The 26,165-nt window shown below is 54.7% G+C and overlaps 17 protein-coding genes across 17 annotated transcripts; 9 read left to right on the forward strand and 8 right to left on the reverse strand.

The window, feature by feature from the left end:
* Window positions 1–64: 64 nt before the first annotated feature.
* Window positions 65–1,852, reverse strand: KL928_004236 (uncharacterized protein; the record flags this gene model as incomplete). Its single annotated transcript, XM_043204912.1, has 1 exon — window positions 65–1,852. One exon carries the CDS (start codon window positions 1,850–1,852, stop codon window positions 65–67), a length of 1,788 nt encoding a protein of 595 aa, XP_043058303.1.
* Window positions 1,853–2,095: 243 nt separating this feature from the next.
* KL928_004237 (uncharacterized protein) lies at window positions 2,096–3,373 on the forward strand (the record flags this gene model as incomplete). The annotated part of the gene is made up of 1 exon (XM_043204913.1): window positions 2,096–3,373. One exon carries the CDS (start codon window positions 2,096–2,098, stop codon window positions 3,371–3,373), a length of 1,278 nt encoding a protein of 425 aa, XP_043058304.1.
* Window positions 3,374–3,400: 27 nt separating this feature from the next.
* KL928_004238 (uncharacterized protein) lies at window positions 3,401–4,504 on the reverse strand (the record flags this gene model as incomplete). The annotated part of the gene is made up of 1 exon (XM_043204914.1): window positions 3,401–4,504. The coding sequence occupies one exon, from the start codon at window positions 4,502–4,504 to the stop codon at window positions 3,401–3,403; it is 1,104 nt and encodes a 367-aa protein (XP_043058305.1).
* A 122-nt stretch (window positions 4,505–4,626) lies between these two features.
* KL928_004239 (uncharacterized protein) lies at window positions 4,627–6,708 on the reverse strand (the record flags this gene model as incomplete). Its single annotated transcript, XM_043204915.1, has 1 exon — window positions 4,627–6,708. One exon carries the CDS (start codon window positions 6,706–6,708, stop codon window positions 4,627–4,629), a length of 2,082 nt encoding a protein of 693 aa, XP_043058306.1.
* Window positions 6,709–6,805: 97 nt separating this feature from the next.
* Window positions 6,806–7,111, reverse strand: KL928_004240 (uncharacterized protein; the record flags this gene model as incomplete). The annotated part of the gene is made up of 1 exon (XM_043204917.1): window positions 6,806–7,111. The coding sequence occupies one exon, from the start codon at window positions 7,109–7,111 to the stop codon at window positions 6,806–6,808; it is 306 nt and encodes a 101-aa protein (XP_043058307.1).
* A 179-nt stretch (window positions 7,112–7,290) lies between these two features.
* KL928_004241 (uncharacterized protein) lies at window positions 7,291–8,322 on the forward strand (the record flags this gene model as incomplete). The annotated part of the gene is made up of 1 exon (XM_043204918.1): window positions 7,291–8,322. The coding sequence occupies one exon, from the start codon at window positions 7,291–7,293 to the stop codon at window positions 8,320–8,322; it is 1,032 nt and encodes a 343-aa protein (XP_043058308.1).
* A 460-nt stretch (window positions 8,323–8,782) lies between these two features.
* On the forward strand, window positions 8,783–10,594 carry KL928_004242 (uncharacterized protein; the record flags this gene model as incomplete). Its single annotated transcript, XM_043204919.1, has 1 exon — window positions 8,783–10,594. One exon carries the CDS (start codon window positions 8,783–8,785, stop codon window positions 10,592–10,594), a length of 1,812 nt encoding a protein of 603 aa, XP_043058309.1.
* Window positions 10,595–10,704: 110 nt separating this feature from the next.
* KL928_004243 (uncharacterized protein) lies at window positions 10,705–11,388 on the forward strand (the record flags this gene model as incomplete). The annotated part of the gene is made up of 1 exon (XM_043204920.1): window positions 10,705–11,388. The coding sequence occupies one exon, from the start codon at window positions 10,705–10,707 to the stop codon at window positions 11,386–11,388; it is 684 nt and encodes a 227-aa protein (XP_043058310.1).
* A 111-nt stretch (window positions 11,389–11,499) lies between these two features.
* Window positions 11,500–12,999, forward strand: KL928_004244 (uncharacterized protein; the record flags this gene model as incomplete). Its single annotated transcript, XM_043204921.1, has 1 exon — window positions 11,500–12,999. One exon carries the CDS (start codon window positions 11,500–11,502, stop codon window positions 12,997–12,999), a length of 1,500 nt encoding a protein of 499 aa, XP_043058311.1.
* A 47-nt stretch (window positions 13,000–13,046) lies between these two features.
* Window positions 13,047–13,643, reverse strand: KL928_004245 (uncharacterized protein; the record flags this gene model as incomplete). The annotated part of the gene is made up of 1 exon (XM_043204922.1): window positions 13,047–13,643. One exon carries the CDS (start codon window positions 13,641–13,643, stop codon window positions 13,047–13,049), a length of 597 nt encoding a protein of 198 aa, XP_043058312.1.
* Window positions 13,644–13,760: 117 nt separating this feature from the next.
* Window positions 13,761–16,190, forward strand: KL928_004246 (uncharacterized protein; the record flags this gene model as incomplete). Its single annotated transcript, XM_043204923.1, has 1 exon — window positions 13,761–16,190. The coding sequence occupies one exon, from the start codon at window positions 13,761–13,763 to the stop codon at window positions 16,188–16,190; it is 2,430 nt and encodes an 809-aa protein (XP_043058313.1).
* Window positions 16,191–16,213: 23 nt separating this feature from the next.
* On the reverse strand, window positions 16,214–17,671 carry KL928_004247 (uncharacterized protein; the record flags this gene model as incomplete). The annotated part of the gene is made up of 1 exon (XM_043204924.1): window positions 16,214–17,671. One exon carries the CDS (start codon window positions 17,669–17,671, stop codon window positions 16,214–16,216), a length of 1,458 nt encoding a protein of 485 aa, XP_043058314.1.
* Window positions 17,672–17,770: 99 nt separating this feature from the next.
* Window positions 17,771–19,669, reverse strand: KL928_004248 (uncharacterized protein; the record flags this gene model as incomplete). Its single annotated transcript, XM_043204925.1, has 1 exon — window positions 17,771–19,669. The coding sequence occupies one exon, from the start codon at window positions 19,667–19,669 to the stop codon at window positions 17,771–17,773; it is 1,899 nt and encodes a 632-aa protein (XP_043058315.1).
* Window positions 19,670–20,335: 666 nt separating this feature from the next.
* On the reverse strand, window positions 20,336–22,060 carry KL928_004249 (uncharacterized protein; the record flags this gene model as incomplete). Its single annotated transcript, XM_043204926.1, has 2 exons — window positions 20,336–21,555; window positions 21,625–22,060. 2 exons carry the CDS (start codon window positions 22,058–22,060, stop codon window positions 20,336–20,338), a joined length of 1,656 nt encoding a protein of 551 aa, XP_043058316.1.
* Window positions 22,061–22,384: 324 nt separating this feature from the next.
* Window positions 22,385–23,416, forward strand: KL928_004250 (uncharacterized protein; the record flags this gene model as incomplete). Its single annotated transcript, XM_043204928.1, has 1 exon — window positions 22,385–23,416. The coding sequence occupies one exon, from the start codon at window positions 22,385–22,387 to the stop codon at window positions 23,414–23,416; it is 1,032 nt and encodes a 343-aa protein (XP_043058317.1).
* A 204-nt stretch (window positions 23,417–23,620) lies between these two features.
* On the forward strand, window positions 23,621–25,288 carry KL928_004251 (uncharacterized protein; the record flags this gene model as incomplete). Its single annotated transcript, XM_043204929.1, has 1 exon — window positions 23,621–25,288. One exon carries the CDS (start codon window positions 23,621–23,623, stop codon window positions 25,286–25,288), a length of 1,668 nt encoding a protein of 555 aa, XP_043058318.1.
* A 100-nt stretch (window positions 25,289–25,388) lies between these two features.
* On the forward strand, window positions 25,389–26,138 carry KL928_004252 (uncharacterized protein; the record flags this gene model as incomplete). Its single annotated transcript, XM_043204930.1, has 1 exon — window positions 25,389–26,138. The coding sequence occupies one exon, from the start codon at window positions 25,389–25,391 to the stop codon at window positions 26,136–26,138; it is 750 nt and encodes a 249-aa protein (XP_043058319.1).
* Window positions 26,139–26,165: the final 27 nt, after the last annotated feature.

Below are 26,165 nucleotides of genomic sequence, written 5' to 3' on the forward strand. Positions count from 1 at the left end.
GCCGCGTAGCTCAAGAAAATACTCTCAGGTGTGATTACGTAACAGATTATATCGGTCTATTTCTCTAGTCCACGTCTTTGCCCATGGCCATGCTGATCAGCAGCCAGAAGTTCATGAGCGAGATGACCAGCCACACAATCACGCCCGCCACAGCGGTCACCAGGTTGTTGCTCATGTCCTTGTACTTTGGCTGGTCCATGGTGTCGTCCAGCTGCGGCTCCCGGAGCTCGCTCGACTGCAGCGTGCGGTCCGACGTCATGTTCTCCTCCCTGTCGGAGAGCAGGCTGAGCGTGCTGTCGGTGGTGTTGGAGACAGAGTCCAAGGGGATGTCCTCTCCCGTTTCCTCCGCGCGCTCGGTTCCGCTGATCAGGACGCGCATGATGCTCTTTTTGCAGGTCAGATACACCAGCGGCGCACTGATGAACGGCAGCAGCAGCGACAAAACGACCTGCGTCGCGTTCAGAACGGTACTCAGGCCCTCTCTTCCCTGAGTCACGACAACTGCTATGCATGGCGTGATGGCAATGATACGTGTGATGATACGCTTGATGGCAGGGTGCATGGAGATGTGCACATGGCCCTCCATGATCTGCTGGCTCGCGATGGTGACCACCGTGCCGCCGCACAGGCCCGAGCACAATAGTGCCAGCGCAAAAACTGTACCTGCAGCTTTTGACAGTTGACTCGAGAGAAGATAGTGCAGTGTGAACAGATCGGCGCTCTCGAGGTCTCCGTCTCCGTCGTCGTCCATAGGTTGCGACAGCGCCGAGCCGGCGACGATCAGAATGGCAGCGTTGACAAACAGCGCAACGGTAATTAGCGAGACCACCATCTCGGCAATGATGTACGACATGGTCCCGTCGATCGCCTCCATCGACGGGGTGTATCTCACCTCCGCGGAGTCTCCCTCGATGGTGTTGCAAAGCAGACCTTTTTTCTTGTGCTTTGCCATTGGAGGCGTGTACAGGCCGCGTTTCATGTCGAAGGCCTTCATGCGCGCCTGGACAACTCCCGAGCCCAGATACAAAGAGTGTGGCATCAGGTTGCTTCCCAGCAATGCAGCGGTGAGGTAGAGACCTTTGGTATTGGTGAAGATCTCCTTGGAGGGCAGAAACCCGCGGAACACGCTTCCCCAGTTGGTTGTGGGAGAAACGTTCACGAGCTCCACGATGAAGCAGGCGACCGTGCCCAGGACCAGACATCCCACGGCAGCCTCGAAGACCTGGACCACGACAAGTGGCCCGTTCGGCCTGTATGCAAGCAGGACAAAGAGAACATCAAGAGTCGTCAGCATGACACCGCCCAGCAACGGCAGACCAAAGAGAATATTGAATGCGATGGCAGTACCGATGATTTCAGCCATGTCTGTGGCTGCAACAGCCAGCTCTGCAAAGATGTAGATGGCAAAGTTGACGTACTTCGGCAGGTGGGCGCGGCAGTTGGCCGCCAGGTCCTGGCCGGTACAGATTCCAAGCTTGCTGGCGAGGATTTGCATGAACCCAGCCATCATGTTGGACACAAGCAGCGAAAACAGGAGTTTGTATTGGAATTGCGCAGACGAGATGGAACTGCTGAAATTTCCCGGGTCCATGTACGACACAGAGACCATCAGTCCTGGGCCAATGAACTTGACAAATCTCTTCAACACGAGGATCACCTTGGCTTGTTTGGAGTCCATTTTCGGGAGTTCGTCGTCGGTGTCGTTTTCTGGGAAAAAAGAATCTGTTGAGTTGTTCAGTTCAAAATTAGAATGGTCCGATGTTCCCGTTATGCTCTCGAGGCCGCTATTATCCTGAATGGGGACTTGGTGCCTTGCGTGACGGTCTGATGCGCGGAGACTTATATAGTCCATAAAAGACGCGTTTTCGATGAATAGGGGATGGAAAAGATTTTACAGCCGTCTCCAGTCACAGACACGCTTGTGAGCTGAATCTAGCCGTTTGTTTATGGTACCACTAATTTGGGTTCTGTATAAAATTTTTATAGCGCGAGACAAACGTGTCTTTTTATAGTAACTACCCCGGTGAATTCGGTTCATGGTCGGTGCAAAGGTGGTGAGAATAAAAATAATAATTGAGGGGATACAATTTGGGCCATGATTACAAGAGCGCGGAACATAGGGGCCTCGCGGCTGCTGCGTTTAGCTGGAAAACGGTTCACAGCCACAGTCTCTGCGTCGACGCCTCTTGAGCCAATCATCGAGGACACCATTAAAACCATCGGACCCATCAGCCTGTCCAAGTTTATGAGAACATGTCTTACCCACCCGGAACACGGCTATTACATACACAAGGACCCTTTGGACGCCGACAGCGGCGACTTTATCACTGCGCCGGAGATGTCTGTGGCGTACGGAATGACCTGCGGGCTGGCATTTGTGCGAATGTTTCTTGCCCAGCTGCAATACCAGAGTCGACACAGCCCTGATTTCAAGGTCAAGGACAATGTTTTCCGCGTGATCGAGTTTGGCCCGGGCAAGGGCTCCATGATGAAGGGACTTGCCATGGTTTTCAAGCAGTACATAATAGACAACCCCGTGGAGATCGTGATGGTGGAAAAGTCGGACATTCTTATCAGGGAGCAGCACAAGCTGTTGTGCAAGGCTCAGGAGCTGCAACAGATCGACGATTACAACTTCAAAAGTGTCACAGAGTGGGGGCAGCCGATCACGTGGCAGAAAAACGACCTTGTCGAGCTGGATCTCGACCCCAGGTACATGAACTTTGTCGTTGCTCACGAGTTCTTCGACGCCCTGCCCATCGACCGGTACATCAAGACCAAGCACGGATGGCGAGAGTATTTGGTGGATGTGCGGCGGCCAGAAGCAGGCAGACCAGGCAAGTTTGGGCTCGTGGTGGCCCCCCATGCCACGCCCGGGTCGTTCATTCCGGCCACCAACGAACGCTACAATAAGCTGGCCGTCGGGGCCAACGTGGAGATCTCGGCAGACGCTCACATGTACGCGTCGCAGTTTGCCAAAATCATCAACTCTGGCGACGTGGGTGGAGCATTAATCATAGACTACGGCCCAAAGGATACGATACCGATAAATTCTCTGCGGGGCATAAAGGACCACAAATTTGTGGACCCGTTTTCGGAGCCGGGCAAGATCGACCTTTCTGTGGACGTCGACTTCCTGGAGCTGAGCCGGCTGTTTGAGTCACAGGGACTGAAAACAGTGATAGAAACGCAAAGCCACTTCCTCAACTCGTCGGGACTGCCCAGCATCTTGGGCGGTCTTGCTTTCAGCATGAAGGAGCACCAGCAGCGGTTCGAGACGCTCTACCAACGCCTCACCGGATCAGCCCCACAGGACATGGGAAGAGCATACAAAGCGCTGCAGGTTTACAAGAACGCCAACAAAACTACGTGAAAATTGTCATTGGAATAATGTATGAGTCTACACTCTTATGCGCTTGAGGTTTTCTGCCTCTTCCAGATCCAGCTTGCGCTTCAACTCCTGTCTGTCTTCGACCTTTGCGTTGCTGTCCTGGATCTCTTCACCGATATATTTACCCTCGTCGTCCATCTTGTTGAGCACAGCATCATAGATCTCATCGTTCTCCTTAGCCTGACTCACCAGCCTGCATATCACGTTCTTGCCCCGCGTGTTTGGCATCATGACCGCAAGACAGTACTTCGAGTTCGTTCGAGAGTTGTTGAATTGCTGTGCAAATCTGACATACTCTTTGGCAAGCTTGGGCCATGGAAGCGGCCCTTCAGGATTGAATACGGTAGGGTTGGTTTCTGCCTTGGAAGCAATCATGCAACTGATGTCGCTTCCATACTTTTCCTGCATCTCCTTGAATTCATGGTAGCTCTTGATCCCGCCGTTGATTATCAAGCTCACGTCTGCCTCAACACAGATCTCTTTGATTTTGTCAATGTAGTCTCTGATTGGGGGCTGGCCATTCCTCATTTCTCGCGTCCGGCAATGAACAGTCAGATTTGCAATTCCTGTCTTGACCAGTTTGCGCACAAGGTCCAGGGTCTGCTGTTGTTCTGGCAAGAGTCTGATCTTGACGCTTATTGGCTTTTGGAATGGTTTACCAACCTGCTCCACGAGAGACGATAGAATAGCGCACAGAACGTCTGGAGTTTTGAGCAAGGCGGCCCCCATTCCCGAATGAACGGAAAAATGTTTTGGACAGCCTGCATTAATGTCTATGCCGTCCACGTCGGCAGCCACAATCTTGGCAGCCTGAACAGCGAGTTCTGGGCTTGCGGTGCCGAGCTGGAAAATCAACTTGCCCTGCTCGAGCTTTCTGTACGTTCTGAAAACAAGGTCAGTGGTTCCTGGCACCTTTTTATTGCCGTCTTTTTGAATAAAGTCAACTGTATTAAGAACTGGATTGTAGACCCGTTCAGCGCGAACGAGCCGTTTGTCGATGATTTCTGGTCCCCAAACAAGATCCGCACCATATTTGAGAGCCAGGAGACGAGTCGGGAGCTCGCCTATACGGACCATCGGAGCCAGAACGAGCTTTGCGCGGTAGTCGACCATGGCCTATTTTATTTTTTTTTAATTTTCGTAGTTGACTTACTAAGTTCTATTTTTTTTTTTTTTTTCACTTTTATTAGATTTTTTTCTACTTCATTTTCAGTAACCATCTAGAATACGTTCGTTCATGCCGTTCCTTCTATCTTGGCCTCCTCCTTTTTGTCCTCCTCAGCAAGCTCTTCTTCCAAATTCAGGTTCTCCTGAATATTCCACAGCTCCTTATACAATGACTGCTGGCGTCCCAGAAGCTCGTAGTGAGTACCTTCCTCCAGAACCTCTCCGTTTCTTAAAACAATGATCTTGTCGGCATCGGCAATTGTTCTCAGACGATGAGCGATACTGACGTTGGTCTTGTTGCTCTCCTTGAACACCGTCCGGATCGTCTTCAGCAAAGCCTGCTCGGTGTGCGTGTCCAGGGCAGACGTTGCCTCGTCGAAAAACGTAATTGGAGCATCTTTGAGCAGCAGTCTGCCAATTGCGAGTCTCTGTTTTTCTCCTCCGGAAATCATCATTCCACGCTCGCCGACGATCGTGCGCACCCCATCAGGCATGTCGTGCACCAAAGTGTCCAGCTTGACCTTTTTTATCACCGCGTCCACCTCTTCGTCGGTGGCAGCCAAGTTGCCGTATCTGAGGTTCTCCAAAATGGTGTCGTTGAAGAGCGGCGTGTCCTGCGGAACCACGCCGATGTGTCTTCGTAGGCTGTCCAGATCAACGTCTCTAATGTCCTGGCCGTCGATCAGAATTCTTCCGCTGGTGACGTCGTAGAACCGGAACACCAGTCTGAGAATCGTTGATTTTCCGCTTCCGGATGGACCCACAATGGCCACCTTCTGGCCCGCAGGAATGGTGAGCGAGCAGTTCTTCAAGATCGGCCGGTCCGGATGGTAGCCAAAAGTCACGTTTTCAAACTTGATTTCTCCTCCCTTGAGCTCCAACGGAGGAGCGTTGGGCTTGGATTTGATTTTCACGTCCACCTTCTGCAGGTTGAACAGCGACTCCATGTCGAGCAGAGACTGTTTCAGCTCGCGGTACACGGACCCGAGAAAGTTGAGCGGCACGGACAGCTGGAACACAAGCTGGTTGATCAGCACCAGGTCGCCAACGGTCAAGGAGCCGGCTGCCACGCCCTGACACGCCATGTACATCATTGCGGTCAGCGCGGTGGTGAAAATGAGGTTCTGGCCGGAGTTCAGGAACGCCAGCGACGTGGCCACCTTGACCGACGCGTTTTTGTAGTTGTTGAGCGCAGAGTCGTACTTCTGCGACTGGAAACCCTCGTTGTTGAAGTATTTGACCGACTCGTAGTTAATCAGCGAGTCGAGCGCCACGCTGGCGGCCCTCTGGTCGGCCTTGTTGGCCTGTCTTCGGAACCCGGTTCGCCAGGCGGTGGTTCTGATGGTGAAGACCGAGTACGCCAGCATGGTCATCAGCGTGACGGCAGCAAACGAGGCGCCGTAGTTGTATGTGAGGATCCCACACACAACGGAGATCTCGAACGTGATTGGCAGAATATGGAACACCATCGCCGTGAGCACGTAAGAGATGCCCTTGGTTCCTCTGTCGATGGCTCGTGTGAGGCCGCCCGTCTGTCTTGCGAGATGGAAATTGAGGTCCAGGTTGAGCAGATGGACAAAGGTGTTGTGCGCGACCTTCATGATGGCGTTCTGGGCGACTCTGGCGAAAATGGCGTTTCTGAGCTCGCCAAACAGCACGGCTCCAAAACGGGTCACGCCGTACGCCAGGACGATGGCTCCGATCGAGGTGGTCAGAAGCCCAGCTTGCGACACCCAATCGATGTTCATCGAGTCTATGATCGACTTGAAAAAGAACGGCACCTGGACGTTGAGCACCTTGGCCGCGATCAGCATGCCTAATGCCACCACGACCCGGAACTTGGCCCACGGGTTGTTACGGGGCCAGATGTACGACAGCAGGTCTTTGAGGATGCGGATCTGCGAGTGGCGCTCCTCCTTGAGCACGGCCGGCGACGGTTTCTTCTCCTGGACGGCTGTCCGCGACAAATGGAACCCTCTGACAGAGTGCCATGGCACAGGTGTGGCTCGCACATCTCGGATGAGGGACCGCGGACGGGCTGGGCCGACAACAAGTGCCAGCGGCCGCTTGCAAAACAGAGCGAGCCGGGCGGATCTCCACAGTTGCGGTCTGGACGCGTACCGGACGCAGAGCCCGGTGTTTAGCAGCATTCGTTCGTGGTATAGGGGATATATATAATTTGGAACCAAAGAAATTTTGGCTCCTGCGAAATTCGACGCGACGCCGTCGTCTGCAGCAGGCAGCAAACTAAATTTCTCTGCCGATGCTCGAGCCAGAATCTTTATTTCCGGAACCGGCATTGTTGCGTAAGCTTCTAGCCTTGTTGCCAGAGCCCAGCGACAATACGAGACGCACGCCAAAATTTTTAGCCACATGCAGGCCCGTCGTTATACCCGGCTCTCTGACGTATAGCTTCAATCTTGCTACAGATGCATGCAGCGAGCAGACTTTCTGCACTAAAAAGTCGCTAGTTGACAGCAGTGCTCCTGTTGGAGTTTCCTTGATCGAGCCATGACAGTGCCCTCCGAAATAGCAGTGGATTGTTTGAGGCATTAGGACACCCGCATCCGGCCATTTCGATAGTCGCACTCATGCAGCTTATCATGGAGAACCCCGAACCAAAATGACATATCTACAGAAAAAAATGCGTATTGCAATTCTCCCAGAAATATACTATAATCCGGCCCGGCCATCCAAACTTCGTTCTCATCTTTGTTTGCCTGCTATGAATCATGGAGTTTAATCCAGAGCCACCCTCCCACGACGGCTTCGCCGCATACTACTGGCCCAAAATGCCCCCAGACCAATCTGCCACCATCGCTCACCCGGCCTGGACCAACTATGACCCGCACTCCGTGGCCCAACACTCCATCAACCCGCTGCTCATCGTCAAGGAGACCCAGACCGAAAATGAGAGCGACCTCTCCAGAAAGCAGTCCCCCGTTCACGACGTCTACCACGACAACAACTACCACCTCCTCAGCCACGACGAGGAAGTGTGTCCGCCGCGGTTTACCGAGCCCCTCAACGTTGCCCATGTGCCGTACTCGAAGTCGACCGTCTCCTTGGATTCCTTCAAACAGCCCGTCTTGTGGATTGACGAGTCCATAGCCGAGCAGACAGCAACAACTCACCACCAGGACCTGACGGAGTTCAAAAAACCGTCCTTTGTCGCCGAGCCCCGCCACTCCATGCCACTCGCTCCGTCTGACCCGCATTATCGCCCGTGGCACAAGAGAACAGTTTCCGAGCCGGTCTTCGGAGCTAAAAATCAGGGCCCTGCATTTCCGAAAGTCACCATGAAAGAACGGTCCGACTCGTGCATGTTCGACGCGGAATACTGGTCGAATGTCAACAGGTTCCTCCCTGTGCCGTGCGAAGAGAACGCCCCGCCGTCCTTCGCTGTGTCTTTTGTCCAGACCGCAAAACAGCTAGAAAAAACCTCGCAAAAATTGATGAATTATCTTCTCACCGATTATGACCTGGTGGCGGAACTACGCCAGACTCCAACCTCTTTCGACCAAATCGCCGAATGTTCCAACAAAAGACGCAAGGTCGGCGACGACATCAACTGGAAGCCCATGTCCGCCGGCAGCGTGCTGGGACTAAACGAAATTTTCAAGCTCCACCAACGAGAAGTCAATAACATGCTCCAAAACTGCACAGACTCCTGCTTCGGCGAACTCAACATGCGGGAGCTGCGCGCTTGGAAACGCGGCGACAGAGAGCTCAAGCGGCGACAGACCCACGCATCGCCTTTCTAAACGATGCAGATAGATTGCAACGCTCTCCACGGTGAGCTCCCGTGGTAGCAGGAAACTCTGCATGACATAATCAAACGTCTTCGCGGAAGCATTTTTCAGTTCGGCTCAAAACCGCGCCCTGCAAAACAACGCGAGCAGTACAAGAGGTTGTATAGGGGTTCGGTCGCGGGCGTGCGACCTTCATTGTTTTGTTGTAGTCAAGCTCAAATAAATACTGCTATTGTTTACAGCCCTTGTTTACCCCCTCAGTGGCGTTCCTCCCAGCGAAAAGCTTCTGGTCGTGCGCCACCCAGAAAGATAGCTGAAGTCTTTTATTTGGCCAAAAACTTGTCTCGTTGGCGAAAAAAAAAATTTCTGCTATTTAAATGTCGCGATCCCCCGATTATTCATTCGCGGCCGTGTTTCACAAAATTTTCTTTTTCTGCCAATCCAGATAAGTGCAGTTAATTGTTTAGTGGTGATGTCATTAGAAGAACCAAGTGCTTCCGTACAGCCTTCTTCTATTTCTGACATCCCGGTTAATGGCAAGCCTGAGCTGGAGGTCTCGGGAAAACACGCCCTTGATCCGGAGTCTCCGGACGGCTCTGACTTGAAGAAGCAGAAACTGGACCCAGATGAGCAACCTTCACAGCCTGCACAGCCCGACCAGGCTCCTCCTGCTGAGGCTCCTGAACAGCAGTCTGAACAGCCCAAGGTGGAGGCCTCTCCAGATACGGGGGCTCCTGCGCTTGTTCCTGCCAACATGGAGCCTGCTCCCAAACCTCCCCCAGAGCCAGACATGAACAACCTCCCCGAGCATCCGCTACCAGCACATCAGAAGAAGCATGCCATCACCTCTATAAAGGCCGTGCGGCGACTGAAGGATGCTGGCCCGTTCCTGACGCCGGTCGACACAGTGAAGCTCAACATCCCATTCTACTACAATTTCATCAAACGGCCAATGGACTTGTCGACGATCGAAAAAAAACTGAATGTGGACGCGTACGAGACCCCGGAGCAGGTTATGGACGATTTCAATTTGATGGTCAACAACTGCATCACGTTCAACGGGAAGGACTCTGCGATTTCCCAGATGGCCAGAAATATACAGGCAAGCTTCGAGAAACACATGCTTAATATGCCACCCAAGGAATTGCCACCGGGAACGCAAGTTTCTGCCACCAAGGGCACCAGAAGAAAGACAAACGCCGGCTTGGAAGTTCCGCAACTTAGGCGAGACAGCGCGTTGGACAACGGGAGACCCAAGCGGGAGATTCATCCGCCAAAGCCCAAGGACATGCCATACGATATCCGACCAAGAAAGAAAAAGTTCCAGGCCGAGCTGCGTTTCTGTCAGCAGGTGATCAAGGAGCTGATGTCGAAGAAGTACGATTCCATTTCGTATCCGTTTCTGGCCCCCGTTGATCCGGTGGCTCTTGACTGTCCAACCTATTTCGACGTTGTGAAGGAGCCTATGGACCTGGGAACTATCTACAGCAAGTTGCAAAATGGCGAGTACGAGAACGCAGATGAGTTCGAGAAGGACGTGAGACTCGTTTTCCACAATTGCTACTTGTTCAACCCTGAGGGAACGGCTGTGAACATCATGGGGCACAGGCTGGAGAGTGTATTTAATGAGAAGTGGGCGAATCGTCCGACGACTCCGGTGTCGCCTGCAAATATTTCTGATTTCGACTCGGATTACGACGACGACGACGACTTCAACGTGGACATCGACTCGATCACGGACCCAACGATCGAGTTTTTGGTGGCCAACATCGAGCGTATGACCCAGGACCTCAAGAAGATGAGACAGGAGAAGTACGAGCAGATGAGGAAGGAGTGGCTGAAGAAGCGCAAGAACAAGAAGGGGGGCAAGAAGGGCACGAAGAAAAGAAAGGAGTCCGTTTCGCAGCCTAACGGTATTTATCCTACGCATGTGACCTACGAGATGAAGAAGGAGATCAGCGAGGCGATGGGGTCTATCAACGAAAAGATGCTGAAGAACGTGATCGCTATCATCAAAGAAGGAATCCCGGATCTTGCTGACGACGAGGAGATCGAGCTGGACATGGACCAGCTGAACAACGAGACCTTGTTGAAACTGTACAACTATATTGTCAAGGGCAAGAGTTCCAAGTCCCAGCGCAAGAAGAAGAAGGGGGGCAATAGCGAGGAGAAGAAGATCGAGAGTTTGAAGAAGAAACTCGCGCAGTTCGAGAACGCCGAGGCGGACGAGAGCTCCGACGAGGACGATGACGACGATGAGGACGAGAGCTCCGAAGAGGAGTGATCGGGACGGGAATATTTTCCGTCGTGTATATTTCGATAAGTAGTGTAAATTATTACGGTGTATTAGGGCAGTGCACTTATTTTTTAGACCAAAAACTTTTCTTTCATGACATGACAATAAAGGTGTCTGTCATTGGGGGCACGGCGCTGGTTTTCGACCCGTCTGACTGCGTCATCCTGCGCAAGGAGCACGGCATTGCTGGCGTGCTCACAGGAACGCTTCCCAGCGCCCCGCAGCAGAGCTTGTTGCTGGGTGTTCCCTTGCGCCTGTGTGTCGAGGAAGTGCTGTATCTGTACGAGCAGGAGGCCGTTGAATTTGTTCGGCCGCTTGAGCCGGACACTAGTGCAGAAAGCCGCGATGATTCATTTTTTCGGACGCCCGATGCAGCGGAATCAGCTGCGATGCCGGACCAGGAGCATGTCCTGACAAAGTACGTGTCTGGACAAAGACGGGATTTGGACGAGCTTTATCGGACATACTGCATTTTCAAGACGGTGAAGGAAAAGGGCCATTTCACGCTTCCTGGACTGCGGTTTGGGGGCAAGTTCGTGTCGTATCCGGGCGACCCGCTGCGATACCACTCGCATTTCATCATAAATACCAAGGATTTCTACCGCGACAGGCTGGACCTGGTGCAGCTGGTGAAGGGCGGCCGACTGGCTACCGGGACGAAGAAGATGTGGCTACTGGCCGGAGAAAGGGGCCCTGGGACTCGAAAAAAAACGGCTCTGCAGGTGTTGAATCGGGAAACCAGAACCGTATGTTTCTCTGTTGAATGGGCTGGTTTCGGATAAATTCATTGTTCATGCGATTATGTAGCTGAAAAAAATAACTTATCGGCCGATTTTGTACGATTTACATATTTAAAAGACCAACTTTCTTTGGGATATCTCAGTATTTTCGCTATGACAAACAACAAGCACACAGCCATCGTGATAGGCGCCGGCATCTCTGGCCTCAAATCGTGCATCGAGCTCAGCAAGAACGGAATCGACACGCTGATGCTCGAGGCCCGCGACAGGCTTGGAGGACGTCTCCACACGGTCACCACCGAGTCGGGCCTGAAAGTCGATCTGGGCGCGTCCTGGTTCCACGACTGTCTGTATAACCCGCTTCTGAAAAAGTCTTTGGAGAAAGGCAATGTCGAGATCTACTTCGACAACGGCAAGCTGAATGTCCACGATAAGGATATCGGAGTTGTCGACGACAACTACAAAGTCCGGCCTGTTGTCGACGAGATGTCCGATTATTTGCAGTATGTGTGTGCCCAGATGGCCCATTCAGACGACATGAGCGTCAAGAACGCTGCCCTCAGATACCTCAAGGACAAAAAGAACACCCTGACCGAGTGCCAGATCAAGCTTGCTCCGCAGCTGCTCAGATACTACGAGATGTGGATCGGGTCGTCGTGGAACATGCTGAGCGCACGGCTCATTGCCAGCGACAACCACCAGGGCCGCGACGCCATGGTCACCAACGGCTACCGCACCGTGTACGACAACGAGCTCGAGGAGCTGTACGAGATCATGGGCCGCCGCGACTTGGTGGGGTCGCAGATTTTGCGGCAGAAGGTGGTGTTCAAGATCGAGTTCAACGACCGCACCAAGGAGATCGCCGTCCACACGAGAGACTACAGCGGCAAAATCGAGACGTTTTTCTGTGAATATTTGGTCTGCTCTGTGCCTCTGAGCGTGCTGCAGCTGCAAGACAAAAAAGAACAGGGCCATATCGAATGGAGTCCGCCGTTGCCGCTCTCGCTCAGAAATAAGCTCCAGGGAATCACGTACTCGCAGCTCGGCAAGGTGTTCTTCGAGTTCGATCACGTGTTCTGGCCGACCGACGCCGACAGATTTTTCTGCATCCCGGAGTTCGACCACGAGATCACCAAGTTCATCGAGGCCAACACGGACACCAAGTTCGAGAACCTCAAGCAGGACCCGGTCTTGGAAAACTCGCCTAAACCGTGGACACAGCCGATCCTGTTCCTCAACGTGTACAGAGGCACCGGAAGACCGGTGCTGCTGGCGCTCACGTCGAGTCCGCTCACCAGGTACATCGAGACACACGAAATCGACGACTTCTGGCCTGTTTTCAGGCCGGCGCTCGCCAACATTGCCAACCTGCCGGACTCGTGCATTCCGCGGCCGACCAACGTGGTCACGTCCAACTGGTCGGTCGATCCGTTCGCCAGGGGCTCGTATCTGGGCTGCGCGGTCGGCGACCTGGTCGACGAGGCGATCGACGCGTTCACCGAGGCCAAGGACGTTTTTGACGGAAAGGGCAGGGTCAGGTTTGTGGGCGAGGCATTAATCGAGGAAGGAAACGGGTGTGCGCACGGCGCGTGGATGACGGCTATCAGGGAAACGGAAAAAATCATCAAGGCAATCAATCGTGGAAAATTGTAGATAAACACGCTAATAAAGGTCACTGTATTGTACACTGTTTTTACATCCTAGTACGGTCTGAAACCGCCCCTGCCCCTGGCCCGGAATCCTCTGCCTCTGCCTCTGAACGCGCCCCTGCCTCTGGGCCCGCCTCGCCCGCGGCCGCGGCCCCTGCTGCCCATTCCAGGCAGGTTTGTTCTTTTCGGGCTGATCTTGAGCTCCCGGCCTCTAAAAAGCGACCTGTTCTTCTCGTCGATCGCCTTCTGCACCAGCGCAGGCTCCGAAAACTCAATGTACGCAAACCCTTTCGGGTTGCCCGTGTATTTGTCGGTCAGGATCGTGATTCTATTGATACTGCCCACGTCCTGGAAATGGCTGTGCAGCTCCTCGGGCGTCGCCGCGTAGTCCACGCTGCCCACATATATCGACCGCGAGTCGATGGCCTCGCGCTCTGCAAAATCCAGCTGCGAGTCCGCGTCCTCCATCGACACGTTCGGGTCTGCACCCTCCTCGTTTATTTGCTGCTGGAGCTCGCGCAGTTTCGCGGTCTCCTGCTCCATCTCCTGCACTTTTGCTTTCAACGCGGCCAGCCGTTCCTCCTCCGTCTGCTGCGCCGTTTCGACGCCATTCGACGGCTCGTTCTGCGACATGCTTGGCTCGGACATTTTTATTTTTTTTCAATTAATTGACGGTGCAGGGAGTATCTATTAATTCTGTCTATTTAATTTAATTAGCAACCTCTTTGTTACCGTGCTTTGCTACATCCCGGCCCCGTGTCTGCCATGTGGGATCTGCTCTCTAGACTTTTGATTCTGGGGCTTCTGTTCACCTCAGGGGTTTGCAAAGATAGCCCCGACGACGACATACCCCCCACCACCACCATTATAGACATCCTTTCGAGCAACGCCAACTTCAGCAAAATCCTGCTCAGTCTGCAGCGCAGCGATTTGGTCGATTACATCAACGAGCTGCAGAATGTCACTTTTCTTGCTCCCCTGAATCTGGCGTTCCCCGATGACCAGTTCTACCTGGACCTCTCTCAGAACGACGTCTCGCGACATATGATCGACCAGCCGGTGGACGCGGACGACGTGTGCGGTTTGGGAGTGTACAGGACACTGTTTGTCAACACGTCGTTGTCGCCCGAAGGCGTTCAGCAGCCGATTCTGCTCGACAATAGAGACGACTTGTTTCTGGCTGATAATGCGATCGTCACCGAGCAGTACGACGTGAGGTCGAGCAACTCGGTTGTTTACGGCGTCTCTTCGTTCCTGGAGCGCCACAAGTCTGCGTGTGACTTTTTTGCAGACATCGCCGACGCAGATCCTGTTTTTGCGCAGTACCAGATCATAGCTCGATTATTTTCCGATAACGAATTCTGTGCTGCTCGGAAAATCACCAACGTCACCTTTTTGGTCCCCTCCGACGCCAGCGTGGGCCTCAATGAGATCGAGCTAAACTACCTAAACACAAACGAAGGTCTAGAAGATAAAACGAGGCTCCTTGAGTCGCATGCCGTTGCTGGAATCTGGGGAGGCCGGCTGGAGCCAGTCAGCACCAAAACTCTGGCCAACCAAAAAATCCGTATTTCTTCCAACTCGGAAGGAAGCAACATCATAGTGCAGAACACCAGCTCTACGTTTTCCAACTACCTTCTTTCCGACGGCATTGTTCATCTGTACGATTCAATTCTCCTAGAAAACTCCGTTCCCGTGTTCACTCCGCGCAAGTACCTTCTGGGCCTGGGCCTCACGTCTGTGGTGAACCAACTGGACTTCCACAAACTCTCCAGTCTCATCGACGACCGCGACGTCAACCAGACGATTTTCGTGACGGAGAGTGCCGAGTCGACGGAATCGAAAAGCTCCCTGCTGTACCATTTTGTCGATGGCAGGGTGGAGTTCGACCGCGACGAGCTGCTCACCACGAAATACTGCTCCAGCTCTGTTTTGGGCCACTGCCAGAAGCTCAAGGTCATGAAACGCGGCGACCAAGTGTCTCTCAACAACAACGTCTTTGTCACGTCTCCAAAAATCCGCGTCGGCAACACATACATCTACTACGTCGACGAGGACCTCACGCTGCCGCTTCCGTTCCAGCACGCCGTGTCGCCGTTTCTGCGGTGCGCCAAGAGCATCAAGCTGCTCCACGACTTCGGCCTGCTCAAGTTCCGCAACAACGGCGGTTTGGGATACACGGTCTTTCTGCCCAACGCGGACGCGTGGCGGGGCCTGGATCTCGTCCTGGACTATCTGTACGCGAACCGCGACGTCATGCTGGAGATCCTGGGGAACCTTATTGTCAACGGCCTGATCTACGACGACTTCCAGGGCTCAGCTACCTTGGCTACGCTGCTGGACAAGCCGCTTGAGGTGGAGTCAGTTTCAGACACACTCTACATAAACGGCACTGCGGTGGACGTTTCCATTGAGTCTGAGGTGCTATTTGACAAAGGCGTGGCTCATCCAATAGAGAGGCTCGTGTTCCCTGCCACGGTGCAGGTCGGCGTGCCAGAACTGCTCTCTACCGTCGACGGCGAGGAGTTTCTCAAGGTGCTGAAACTCCTCCGGCTCGACCATCTTCTCTACGAGGACTACTCGTTCATTGTGCCCAGCTCGCGCTCGATGAGACTCGAAAACTTCACGTCTGAGCTGCCGAACCTCGCCAGACTCGAAAAATTCGCACGGTTGCACATTCTGCCTGCTGGAGGCATGGAAAAAGTTATCGAGTGCAACGACACCGTCCCGACGCTGCTGGAGAACGTGCACCTGTCGTGTCGCGAGCTCACGTCGGGCATCTCGATGTTGAGCGTGCGCGAGGGCAACGACCGCGAGGTGCGCGTTTTGCGCCAGGGACTCGCCATCAACGGCGGCGACACCGCCACAGGCATTTTGCTCGTGGACCGGTCGATCAACCCGGACTGGCTCAGCGGCTCGAGGGGCCCGATCCACCTGCACCTGCCGTTTGTGGCTCTGCTGATCGGCGTCGTGATTGGCATGCTGCTGCTTGCGGTCGGGGCGTCGTGCTGTCTGGTGTGCTCTGTCGGCAAGCAGACGCCAGTCTCGGGCGAAACGGCTCCTCTGCTGCGCGCGCACGAACGTCTGGAAAACCCCACGCCGCCAAACTCGCCGCCGCCGAACGAGACCCAGTCTTACTCAAACTACTACTCTACACATTCGTCCTCAAGGCCGATCGACGTGGACCAGCCGTGACTATACCATGCATCATTTTTTACCTAGTTTACGAGAGAAAACATCTCCAGAATAGCCGTGTAGTGGCCCAGAACGCCCAGCAACACGAATATATGCCAGATATGGTGCGAGCTGAAGACGTAGTCGACCCACCACATGGACAACCAACTACTGCGCATCGGCGTCTCGTCAGGCGTTTTGTTGAGGTACTCGTCCAGTTGGTCCGACTTCTCGAGCGCGCTGATCGCCTCGTCGCAGATGTCCAGCTTGTCGACGATGACGTCGTTTCTCCATCTTTCTGGCACCAGCGTGCCGTAGAACTGGACTCCGGTCAGGTACCACACGAAACTTTTGAGCAGCGGAGAATAGAGGCGGAGCGAGTACTCGAGGCCCTTGAGCACGGCACTGGAGCAGAAGGCGGCGACCCCAAGCGCCGAGAGCGAGATGAAAAATAGGATTCTGACGGGCCGCGACTCGGGCTTGTCGAAAAACTCGGACCACGTGAACAGCACCCCGACGACGCCGGCGATGGTGGAAAATGAGATGAAACCGAGCTCTGCGGCCGGGAACTCCTTGAGCGCGATGTGTTCGGTGGTGATGATGGACGCCGTGATCAGAACGGTGATCCCTGTGTAGTCGATACACGCGAATCTTTTGCGTAGCTTGAGCTGCGAGATGCAGTCGTAGGTGTGCCAAATAACAGACGACATGAGACACTTGATGGAGGCAAGGAAGAAACAGTTGGTCACCAGCTTGTCGCCGAAGCTGGAGCGTGCATAGACCTCGGTTGCCGGATAGTGCTTGAGCATAATGTACAGGAGGAGAAGAGACCCGAATATGTGTGTCCAGATATTGGCAGTTTCGTTGTGGAGCTGAAAGACGCTCTTCAGCACAGCCAGATGGCTCGAATTGAACCGGTAGCCGTAAATGATGTATTTGTTTTCGCGCCACTGGAAAGGCAGCTCATAGAAATGGAGCAGTCTTTTCGACCCGGTAGCCACGGCTTTATCGAAATTGTACAGCTTCTCTTTCAGTCGTCCGAGATGCTCCTGCGGGCTCAGCGGGATGTTGAAGGTTTTCTCGAACAGGTCGATTTTCTCGTCCAGAAACTGCAGCCCGGTGGATATTTTCTCGTACATGTCGGTGGAGTCGTACTCTTTTTTCTCGTCCAGCAAGCTGCCATAGTACCTATCCAAGATCTGTCCGAACGCGTGCAGACTGCGCTGCTGGTTCTGAATTACCGCGGCCTTGATGGACTTCAGCGCCTCAAAAAAGGTGTAGTGGGTCTGATTCGATTTGTGGGCGGAGTCGGTGAAGTATTTTTCGAAATCCTCGATCCGCGACTCCAGCTTAGCCAGAAACCGGTCGAACCGCTCCAGCACGCGCTCTTCGAGCGACGCGTCGCTGTTCAGCTCGGACTGCGACTTGATCCGCTGCATGAGCTTCTGGTCGTGCTCATCAAACAGGTCGGACCCGTGCACCTCAACGCCAGTGGAAGACATGATGAATAAATTATCGCAAACAAAAAAATACAATAATTACTTTTTGTGGCCCGCAAAGCACCATAAAATTTTTTATTTATCAGAAATTATGTAATCCTGCTACAGAAACTGCTGCTCAATGTCAAACGACAACGGCCACAGCACCGAGTGCAGGTGCGTCAGCTGCGACATCGGGCTCTCGTCGGTTCCGGCGCTGGCAAGCAAGTCGGCTGCCGCGTCGGCAGAGGCTACGTAGTCTGCTCCCAGAGACTTGCTGAGCTCCAGTATTTTGGTAGCTATCGGACAGATGTGCAGCAGTCTCTGGAGGACCTGCTCTGCCGTCAAAATGTCCCGTTTCCATTGCTCTGCCTGTGCCGCCAGCGGGTCGTTCCGCAGACACACAAGAGGCATGAGCAATGCGGGAACCAGGAAGAAAACCGTGTACCATGCCTCCATCCTGCTGGTGGTCTCTTTGCGCTGCCACAGCGCAGCCATGCTCTGGATGGTCGAAGAGCATTTGCGCAGACACTTCTCCGCGGCCTCCTCTTCCTCCTTGCACAGCGGCTCGTCGCCCGGACGGCGAAACACTTTCTTCAGCAGACTTGTTCTGTACATAATGATCTGCAGGTTTTTCCGTCTCCAGTGCAGCACGTGGTGTGCGAGCGTGAACGGCTGCGACACCTCCCTGTCCTGCTGGAAGTAGTCTGGCACGAGGCTCTTCCAGCGCCCTATGAACCGCGTGTCCCATTCGAGCAGCTCTTTCGCGGACGGGAACGGGTCCGAGGTGATGCGCTCGTAGATGCAGTTGGTGAGCAGATGGAACAGGCTCTGCAGCCGCACGCTCGTGTAGATTGTCGGTTCCTGGACCTCGCTCGGCAGGCACTCTGACGCTGCCGTCAGCTCTGTGTCGCTGATATTCAGCGGCAGCCGTGCGTCGATGCCGGCACAGGGGATCCCCAACGGACGGCCAAACGTGATGGTCTGGCCGCAGTCAAACACGTAGATGCACCACCAGATCCGCCGGCCGATTTCCTGCTCCAGCAGGTTGTCCGAGCAGTCGGTCTGTTTGTGCAGCCCGAGTCCCATGGCCATGCGTACCGCCAAACCGAGGTAGTTGTATCCCGAGTTGGGTTTGTCTCTTTTCTGGAGATAGTTCGAGAGCAGCGCGAGCGTCTGCACCAAGCTGATGCTGCCGGTCTCGAGCAGCTCGAAATTCAGGTGCGACTTGGCCTTGTCGATCAGCACCAGGTCGTCCTGGTTGTCTGGGTCGGTGGACCCCATGAACGCGCCGATCGCCGCCATCGTGTACATCAGACTGTCCCAGCCGATCTCGGGCCGCGGCACGATCTGGTTGTACTGCGCCCAGAACAGCGGCCGGTAAACGATCGGATACGAGACGTGGTAGGTCTCGAAGTAGCGGTTCAGATAGTGCTCGACCTGGGCGCCGGACACAGATCGGTTGTCCCGCCGCACAGGGCTGCGCAGCGTGCCGCCCCACGAGTAGCCCCCAAACACAAGACTGATCACCGCCACGCTCGAGTGCGACCCCAGATACCCGCTTCTATCGGTGATGGCCATGCCGTCTATCGCCTTGTGGTCCCGCTCATCCCACGAGTAAACGGGTCTCGGGTTCTCGCTCGTGCTCTTGTAGTCCTCACTCACGGCAACGGGCAACAGCTGCGGCACCTGGAAGTTTTTATCCGACACGATCGGGTCCTGTCTGTTCTGTCTCAGACGGCCGAGTTCCGGGATCTCCCACACGGAAAACCCGTTCTTGACGTTCGCCAGGATGGAGTGGATGTCCAGCTCGGGCGACAGCGCGCGCAGAAGCTCTGTCGCGACCCGCAACTCTTCCTCCACCTGGGTCAGATGCTTGCGAGTGAGCGGACTATGGCTGTGTCTGTTGTAGAGACAGTGTCTGTTGAACTTGGAGCACGAGACACACGTGGGCAGGTCGCGCGAGCAGCGCAGCTTGCGCCGGCGACATTCGTTGCACGAGTGCTGTTTGGTGGCGTCCATTGTCATTGTACAAGATCATGTACACTCTTTTGGGACTTTTTTTTTCTTTCCCCACAAGAATGCGCTTTGTGACATCACGCGTGGTGCAATGGATCTGGTGCGAGGTGTGGCTCTTTGTTGTCCTCCACAGGGCCTGCGCTTGTCCCATGGAGAAAAACAATGCGGGCTGAGGGAATTTCAGGCATTTTATCCGGGCAGAAAGGACACGCGTGGCGCGGGGGGCGACGACGCCGCTGGGCGCGATCAACGCTCCGGGCCGGCTTGCAAGCTCAGCTGCACCCGCCATCGACGCCGGAAAAACCAGGCACGCCCAGTGTGCCTTCCCCGCCATCCGCGGCAATGGTCGCAAAGATTTTTCCGCGATCGACGATGTGTGCTAAGCCGTGCACGAACGTGATGCACGATTACCCAAAAAAATATCCGAGTTCTTTGTCACCCCAGGCTCTGCAGATACCACTCCGCATGCCGCACTCTCGACAGCTCGGCCGCTATTGTGTTGGCTGCAGACAGCCCCGTCTGCGGGGGACATCCATTCGCGTCACAGGTTACTCCGGCTGCTGTATAAATTGCGGCCACGCCCCCCCTGTTTTTTAATCCGATCAGATGGAAGAACTCAAAGACGTCCGCTCGATCGACGAGCTCAGCCACGTCGACAAGCTCGACACCCTAGGACCTCAGGGCCAGGAGCTCGAGGCCCGCTTCGAGCAGTACGAGATCATGGCCGAGGAGGCCAAGTCCCACAACACGTTCTGGGACAGACTCGTGCTCAAGTCCGGCTACACTTTCCAGTTCAAGGAGAAAAAACATATGGTGCGCATGCTGGCGTGTTTCGCGTCGTTGGGCGGCATGCTGTCTGGTGTTGACCAGTCGCTCATTTCCGGTGCCAAGGTGTCTCTTGTTCCCTCCTTGTCGCTCACCTCGCACGAGCAGTCGCTGGTGAGTGCTTTGATGCCTGTGGGAGCCATGGGTGGCTGTATTTTCCTGTCGCCGCTCAACGAGTTTCTGGGCAGACGACTGTCCATCATGGTGGCGTGTATCTCGTACACGGTGGGCGGCATTCTGTGTGCTGCCACGCCGAACGTGGAGGGCCTGTACGCAGGCCGGTTTTTCATTGGTTTTGGAGTCGGCCTGGAGTCTATCATTCCTGCCTATGTTTCTGAGTGCGCTCCGGCAGAGCTCAGAGGCAACCTTGTGTCGCTGTACCAGTTCAACATCGCGCTCGGCGAGGTGTTTGGCTACGCCATAGCAGCCATGTTCTACTCGCTCGACGGCGCGTGGAGATACATTCTGGGCTCGTCGCTGTTTTTCTCGACGCTGCTGTTCATCGGCATGTTTTTCCTGCCAGAGTCGCCTAGATATCTTGTCCACAAGAACAAGGTGGGCGCGGCGTACGCGATCTGGAAACGGCTCAGAGACATCTCCGACGTGTCCAACAAGGTGGAGTTCCTCGACATGATCCAGTCGCTCGAGCAGGAGAAGCTCGAGGACGCGCATCTCTCGACTAAACACAAGTGGATGGATTTCATCACGAACCCAAGAGCGCGCCGGTCGCTTGTCTACGCCAACATCATGATCTTCCTTGGCCAGTTCACGGGTGTCAACGCCATCATGTACTACATGTCGACGCTGATGGCGTCGATCGGCTTCGACGAGAAAAACTCCGTCTTCATGTCGCTTGTCGGCGGCGGCGCCCTGCTGCTCGGCACCATCCCGGCCATCCTGTACATGGACTACTGCGGCCGCCGGTTCTGGGCCAACTCCATGCTTCCGGGCTTCTTCATCGGCCTCGTCTTTGTCGGAATCTCGTACCAGCTGCCTGTCACCGGGGCGTCCGCTCTCGGGCTGTACCTCACCGGTATCGTCCTCTACATGGGCTTCTTCGGCTCCTACGCCTGTCTCACCTGGGTCGTGCCGTCAGAGGTGTACCCGACGTACCTGCGTTCCTACGGAATCACCGCGTCCAGCACCATGCTCTACCTGTGGACCTTCATCATCACGTACAACTTCACCGACATGTGGAACGCGTTCACCAACACGGGGCTCACGCTGGGCTTCTACGGGGGCATTGCGGCCGTCGGCTGGATCTACCAGCTGCTGTTTGTGGTCGAGACCAAGGGCCGGTCGCTCGAGGAGATCGACGATCTCTTTTCCAAGCCAACGCTCACGCTCGTCGGTATCAACCTCAAGTGCACGAAGAAAGACTTCTACAACATCTTCCACGGCAATTTCAGAGAAGTCGTCCGCGGGTCCTCCTACTAGTGTACTGATGTACCGGGGTAGCAAGTATGGTATAAAGAATGTGATTGAGTATTTGGCTATGGCGTCACGTAATTGTATCTTGGGCAGATCTGGAAGCTTATTGGCCCCGTGTCGATGGCCCAAATCGCGCATTCCCTGGCATCGGCCAATCAACGCCCCGGACGGCGTCCATTTCAGGGCTGTGGTGGAAAATTGACAGCTCGTGCAGCGCGCACGGGAGCCATCCGGGAGCTACCCGGCCAGAGGACCTGGTATGCTTGTATGTCATTGGACGTGGAGACATGCTTGTGCGGCTCGCGCTGCTGCCATAGGCTACGCCGCCGCTGTCCAGATGACTCCGGGGGCGTGCAGTGACTCTAATATTTTTCTGTGCGCAGCGCACGACACAGGTATATAAGGGAGAGAGATGCTACCCTTGCAAATTACCCCTTATATTGCCGGAATTTACTCCCACAAATGACCTCCAACAAAATCACCTTCTGTCTCAACTGGACTCCTGAGCCGTACCACATCCCTGTGTTCCTTGCCCAGAGCATGGGCTATTTCAAGGAACAAGGCCTAGATGTGGCCATTCTCGAGCCCTCGAACCCTTCGGACGTGACCGAGCTGATCGGCTCGGGCAAGGTCGACATGGGCCTCAAGGCGATGATCCACACGCTCGCCGCCAAGGCCCGCGGCTGGAACGTCACTTCGATCGGGTCGCTTCTGGACGAGCCGTTCACCGGAGTGCTGTATCTCAAGAACAAGCCCAACGGCGTCACTGACGACTTCCAGTCGCTCAGAGGCAAGAGAATCGGGTACGTGGGCGAGTTCGGCAAGATCCAGATCGACGAGCTGACCCGCCACTACGGCATGACTCCAGACGACTACACCGCGGTCCGCTGCGGCATGAACGTCGCCAAGGAGATCATCGAGGGCAACATCGACGCCGGCATCGGCATCGAGTGTGTGCAGCAGGTCGAGCTGGAGGAGCATCTCAGGGCAGAAGGCAGCGACGTGAACAACGTTGGCATGCTCAGAATCGACAGGCTGGCCGAGCTCGGCTGCTGCTGTTTCTGCACTGTCCTGTACATTGCCAACGACAAGTTCATCGAGGCCAACCCTGACAAGGTCAGAAAGTTCATGAAGGCCATCAAGAAGGCCACCGACTACGTCATTGCCCATCCTCTCGATGCGTTTGAGCAGCTATGCAGACTCAAGCCGCAGCTGAACAACGACCTGAACACCAAGATCTTTGAGAGATGTTTCGCCTATCTGAGCGACTCCTGCTACAACGTCAAGCGGGACTGGCAGAAGGTCAACAACTACGGCAAGAGACTATTGGTGCTTCCACCAGACTTCCAACCAAACTACACCAACGAGTTCCTTTCCTGGGACGAGCCTCGGGAGGTCAATGACCCTGAGGAGGCCCAGAGATTGATGGGTATCCATCAGGAACAGTGCAAATGCAACGGTGGCTACCGTAGACTGGTTCTCAACGGTGTCTAGGGAGCTGTTTATATTGACACGTCAAACTGGGGGGTCCCGTGTCAATTTTGCTTCTGAAAGGAGGTAATTCCGGCAAACAACTGTGTACTTATTCACTTAAGTATTCATTCTGGCAAATCGAGCTGTAGAGGGCATGCTTCCATGCTTATGTAAAAATATTTTTTCTATTTTATTTTTTATTATTTTCTGATAAATCCAGTCCACATGAGTACGGTCAACAAGTCGGGAACGCGGTTCACGCCCAAGTTGACGCAGCGAAGCCGGTCGCGATCGGTAAGCACCAGCAAACAGCAGCTGCCGACCCCCGTCTCGACGCAGAAGACAGCGCAGGACACAGCTAAGAGCACTACACAGGAAACCTCTGCTATTGACGACCAGAGCGACGACAACGGCGAGCGGAACGCAGACGTGTTTGCAAAGCCGCGCAGAGCGTCGGTAGTGTCGCTGGGGAATCTGAGACGGCCGTCTGTGACAGGGCTCAAGACCCCGGAGACCAGCCAGAGACGTCTCTCTTCCCTGGGGCCTGGCGCCGCTGCTGGGCCTCTGGGGCTGCGCAGCCGGCAGAGCAGTGTGAGCAGCATTTCTGATAGACGGCGGTCTTCTGACGAGGGAGACGCGCAGCCCATGAAGATCGGGATTCCAGAGATCGCGGGCAGTTTGGGCCGGAGACGCAGCTCGGTGCAGTCGAGCAAAGCGGATTTTGGAGTCGAATTCAAGAAAATCGGTTCGCGAGCCAGCGGTGTTGCGACGGACGACAACGTCGATCCTCTGAAACAGGGGAAGCCGCAGGAGGTGATGCTGACGAAAGCAGAGCGCGAAAAGCAGGTCAAGTTCATTATTGATCCTGAGAAACAGGTACTGACAAAAGTGAGTATCGACGAGTACCAGCAGATGCGGAATGTGCCGAACTCGCTGGTGATTGACGAGATCAGGGCGCTGAACAAGGTGCGGAACTCGGAGGACGCCGATCTGCTTGAGAACTTCGTCATCAACGACGGCAAGGTCACGCTGGAAGAGCTGTGCAAGCCCGTGATACCGTTTGGAAAAGTGTCGAAAAATTACGAGCTGGCGATCGAGGGGGACAGGCGGCGGATGGCGCAGCGGGAGCTCCGTTGCAAGCGGCGGAAGCTTGCACGCGAGATGCGGGTGCCCCTGAACCAGCTGGAAGGAGAGGAGGAAGAAAAGCTGGAGAAAGAGCGGCAGCAGAAGGCAAAGAAAATTTTGGATTCTGGGGACGTTGAGAGTGCGCGCAGAAACAAGCGACAGCCGCAGCTTCAGCTGGATGAGAACCAGAAGCTGATCCTGGACCCGGAGTCGACGGTGATCGACCGCCATAGCGGGCCGGCCGACTCCGCCAGAGAAGTGGTGGACGAGAACCCGTACCAGAACCTGATCACGTCTGGCTCGTACTCGAAGAAGAAGTATGTGGATAAGTGGACGGCCGAGGAGACGGCCGAGTTCTACAAGGCGCTCTCGACATGGGGGACCGATTTTGGGCTGATTGCGCAGCTGTTCCCGTACCGCACGCGACGGCAGGTGAAAGCGAAGTTTGCGTCTGAGGAGCGGCGCAACCCGCATTTCGTTGAGCTGGCGCTGCTACGCAAGCTTCCCGTCGACATTGCCGAGTATGCTGCCAAGACGGGCAAGGATTTCAAGACGTTGGAGGAGTACGAGGCCGAGATCAAGGCGTTGCAGACGAAGCACGAGAACGAGATGAAGGAGATGAAAGCGATGAAGGAGCGTGCTCGGCTGGAGGACCTGAACAGCAACAACGAGCTGGAGACGACAAGGGTGACGTCGCGGTCGCGGAGAGAAAAGTTGCTCGCGTTCCGCAAAGACGAGGAGGTGGTTGGATTTATCGACAGAAAATAATTATCAAGGCGCAGCTTGGAAAAATAAATAAAATCGAGTAAATAAATAAAAGTGCGATAAAGAGCGATACAGATCTGTGGCGTTTGCAAACTACAGTGGCATGAGAAAAGACTATGTTCTGGAGGTCAAGAGCTCCGACACCAAGTGTCCCGACGTGATATACCAGGACGACCGCAAGCAGCCGAAAGACACGGACGCCAGCGAGACCAAGCCGCAAAAGTACATCAAGTTCACGGTGCGGCCGGCGCGACAGCGGGACGGGACCTTGACTCTTGTGGTGCAGCTCGTAGTGCTGGCTACTGCAGTTTGTGCGATGTATGTTGCCGTTTGCAACGGGCAGATACTGGAGAGGATACTACGACAGGCGCAACTTGGGACAACCAGCGTGGACGACGTTTGGACTGCGCGAACGGCGCGAGCGTTTGTGTTTCTCGCCTGCTACCACATAGTGAACTGGGGATACGGCTCGCTGCTGGCGCAGACGGAAGAGAGCCTGATACTTATTCCGAATCTGGGCGTGCAGAGCGAGTCGTACCGGGTGCGAAAAAGCGGGCTTGCATTGGTGCGACTGCTGCTTGGCAGGGTATTGGGGAAATCGGAATTAAGCAGACCTGTGCACACAGCAAAGACGCTCAACAAACAGTTTTTCCCGATGGAGGACGTGCATGATCTGGCAATAGTGGAGGGATTCATGAACTTCCAGGTCATTTTTTACCTGGCTCTCGTGGTCGGGGAGGGCCCGCAGGACGACCAGTTACAAATGGTGGTGATTTTCCCAAATCTGCTACCCAGGAAAAAGCTGCTGCAGGCTGTCTGGCGCAGAAGCAGAGCATACCTGGACGGTCCGTAATAATATAACAATCACCTGTCTCAGGGG

This window comes from Ogataea angusta (genome assembly GCF_019207475.1).
Source record: "Ogataea angusta isolate 61-244 chromosome Unknown 61-244_NODE_9_length_489604_cov_89.567313, whole genome shotgun sequence".
NCBI classification, from domain to species: Eukaryota; Fungi; Ascomycota; class Pichiomycetes; order Pichiales; family Pichiaceae; genus Ogataea; species Ogataea angusta.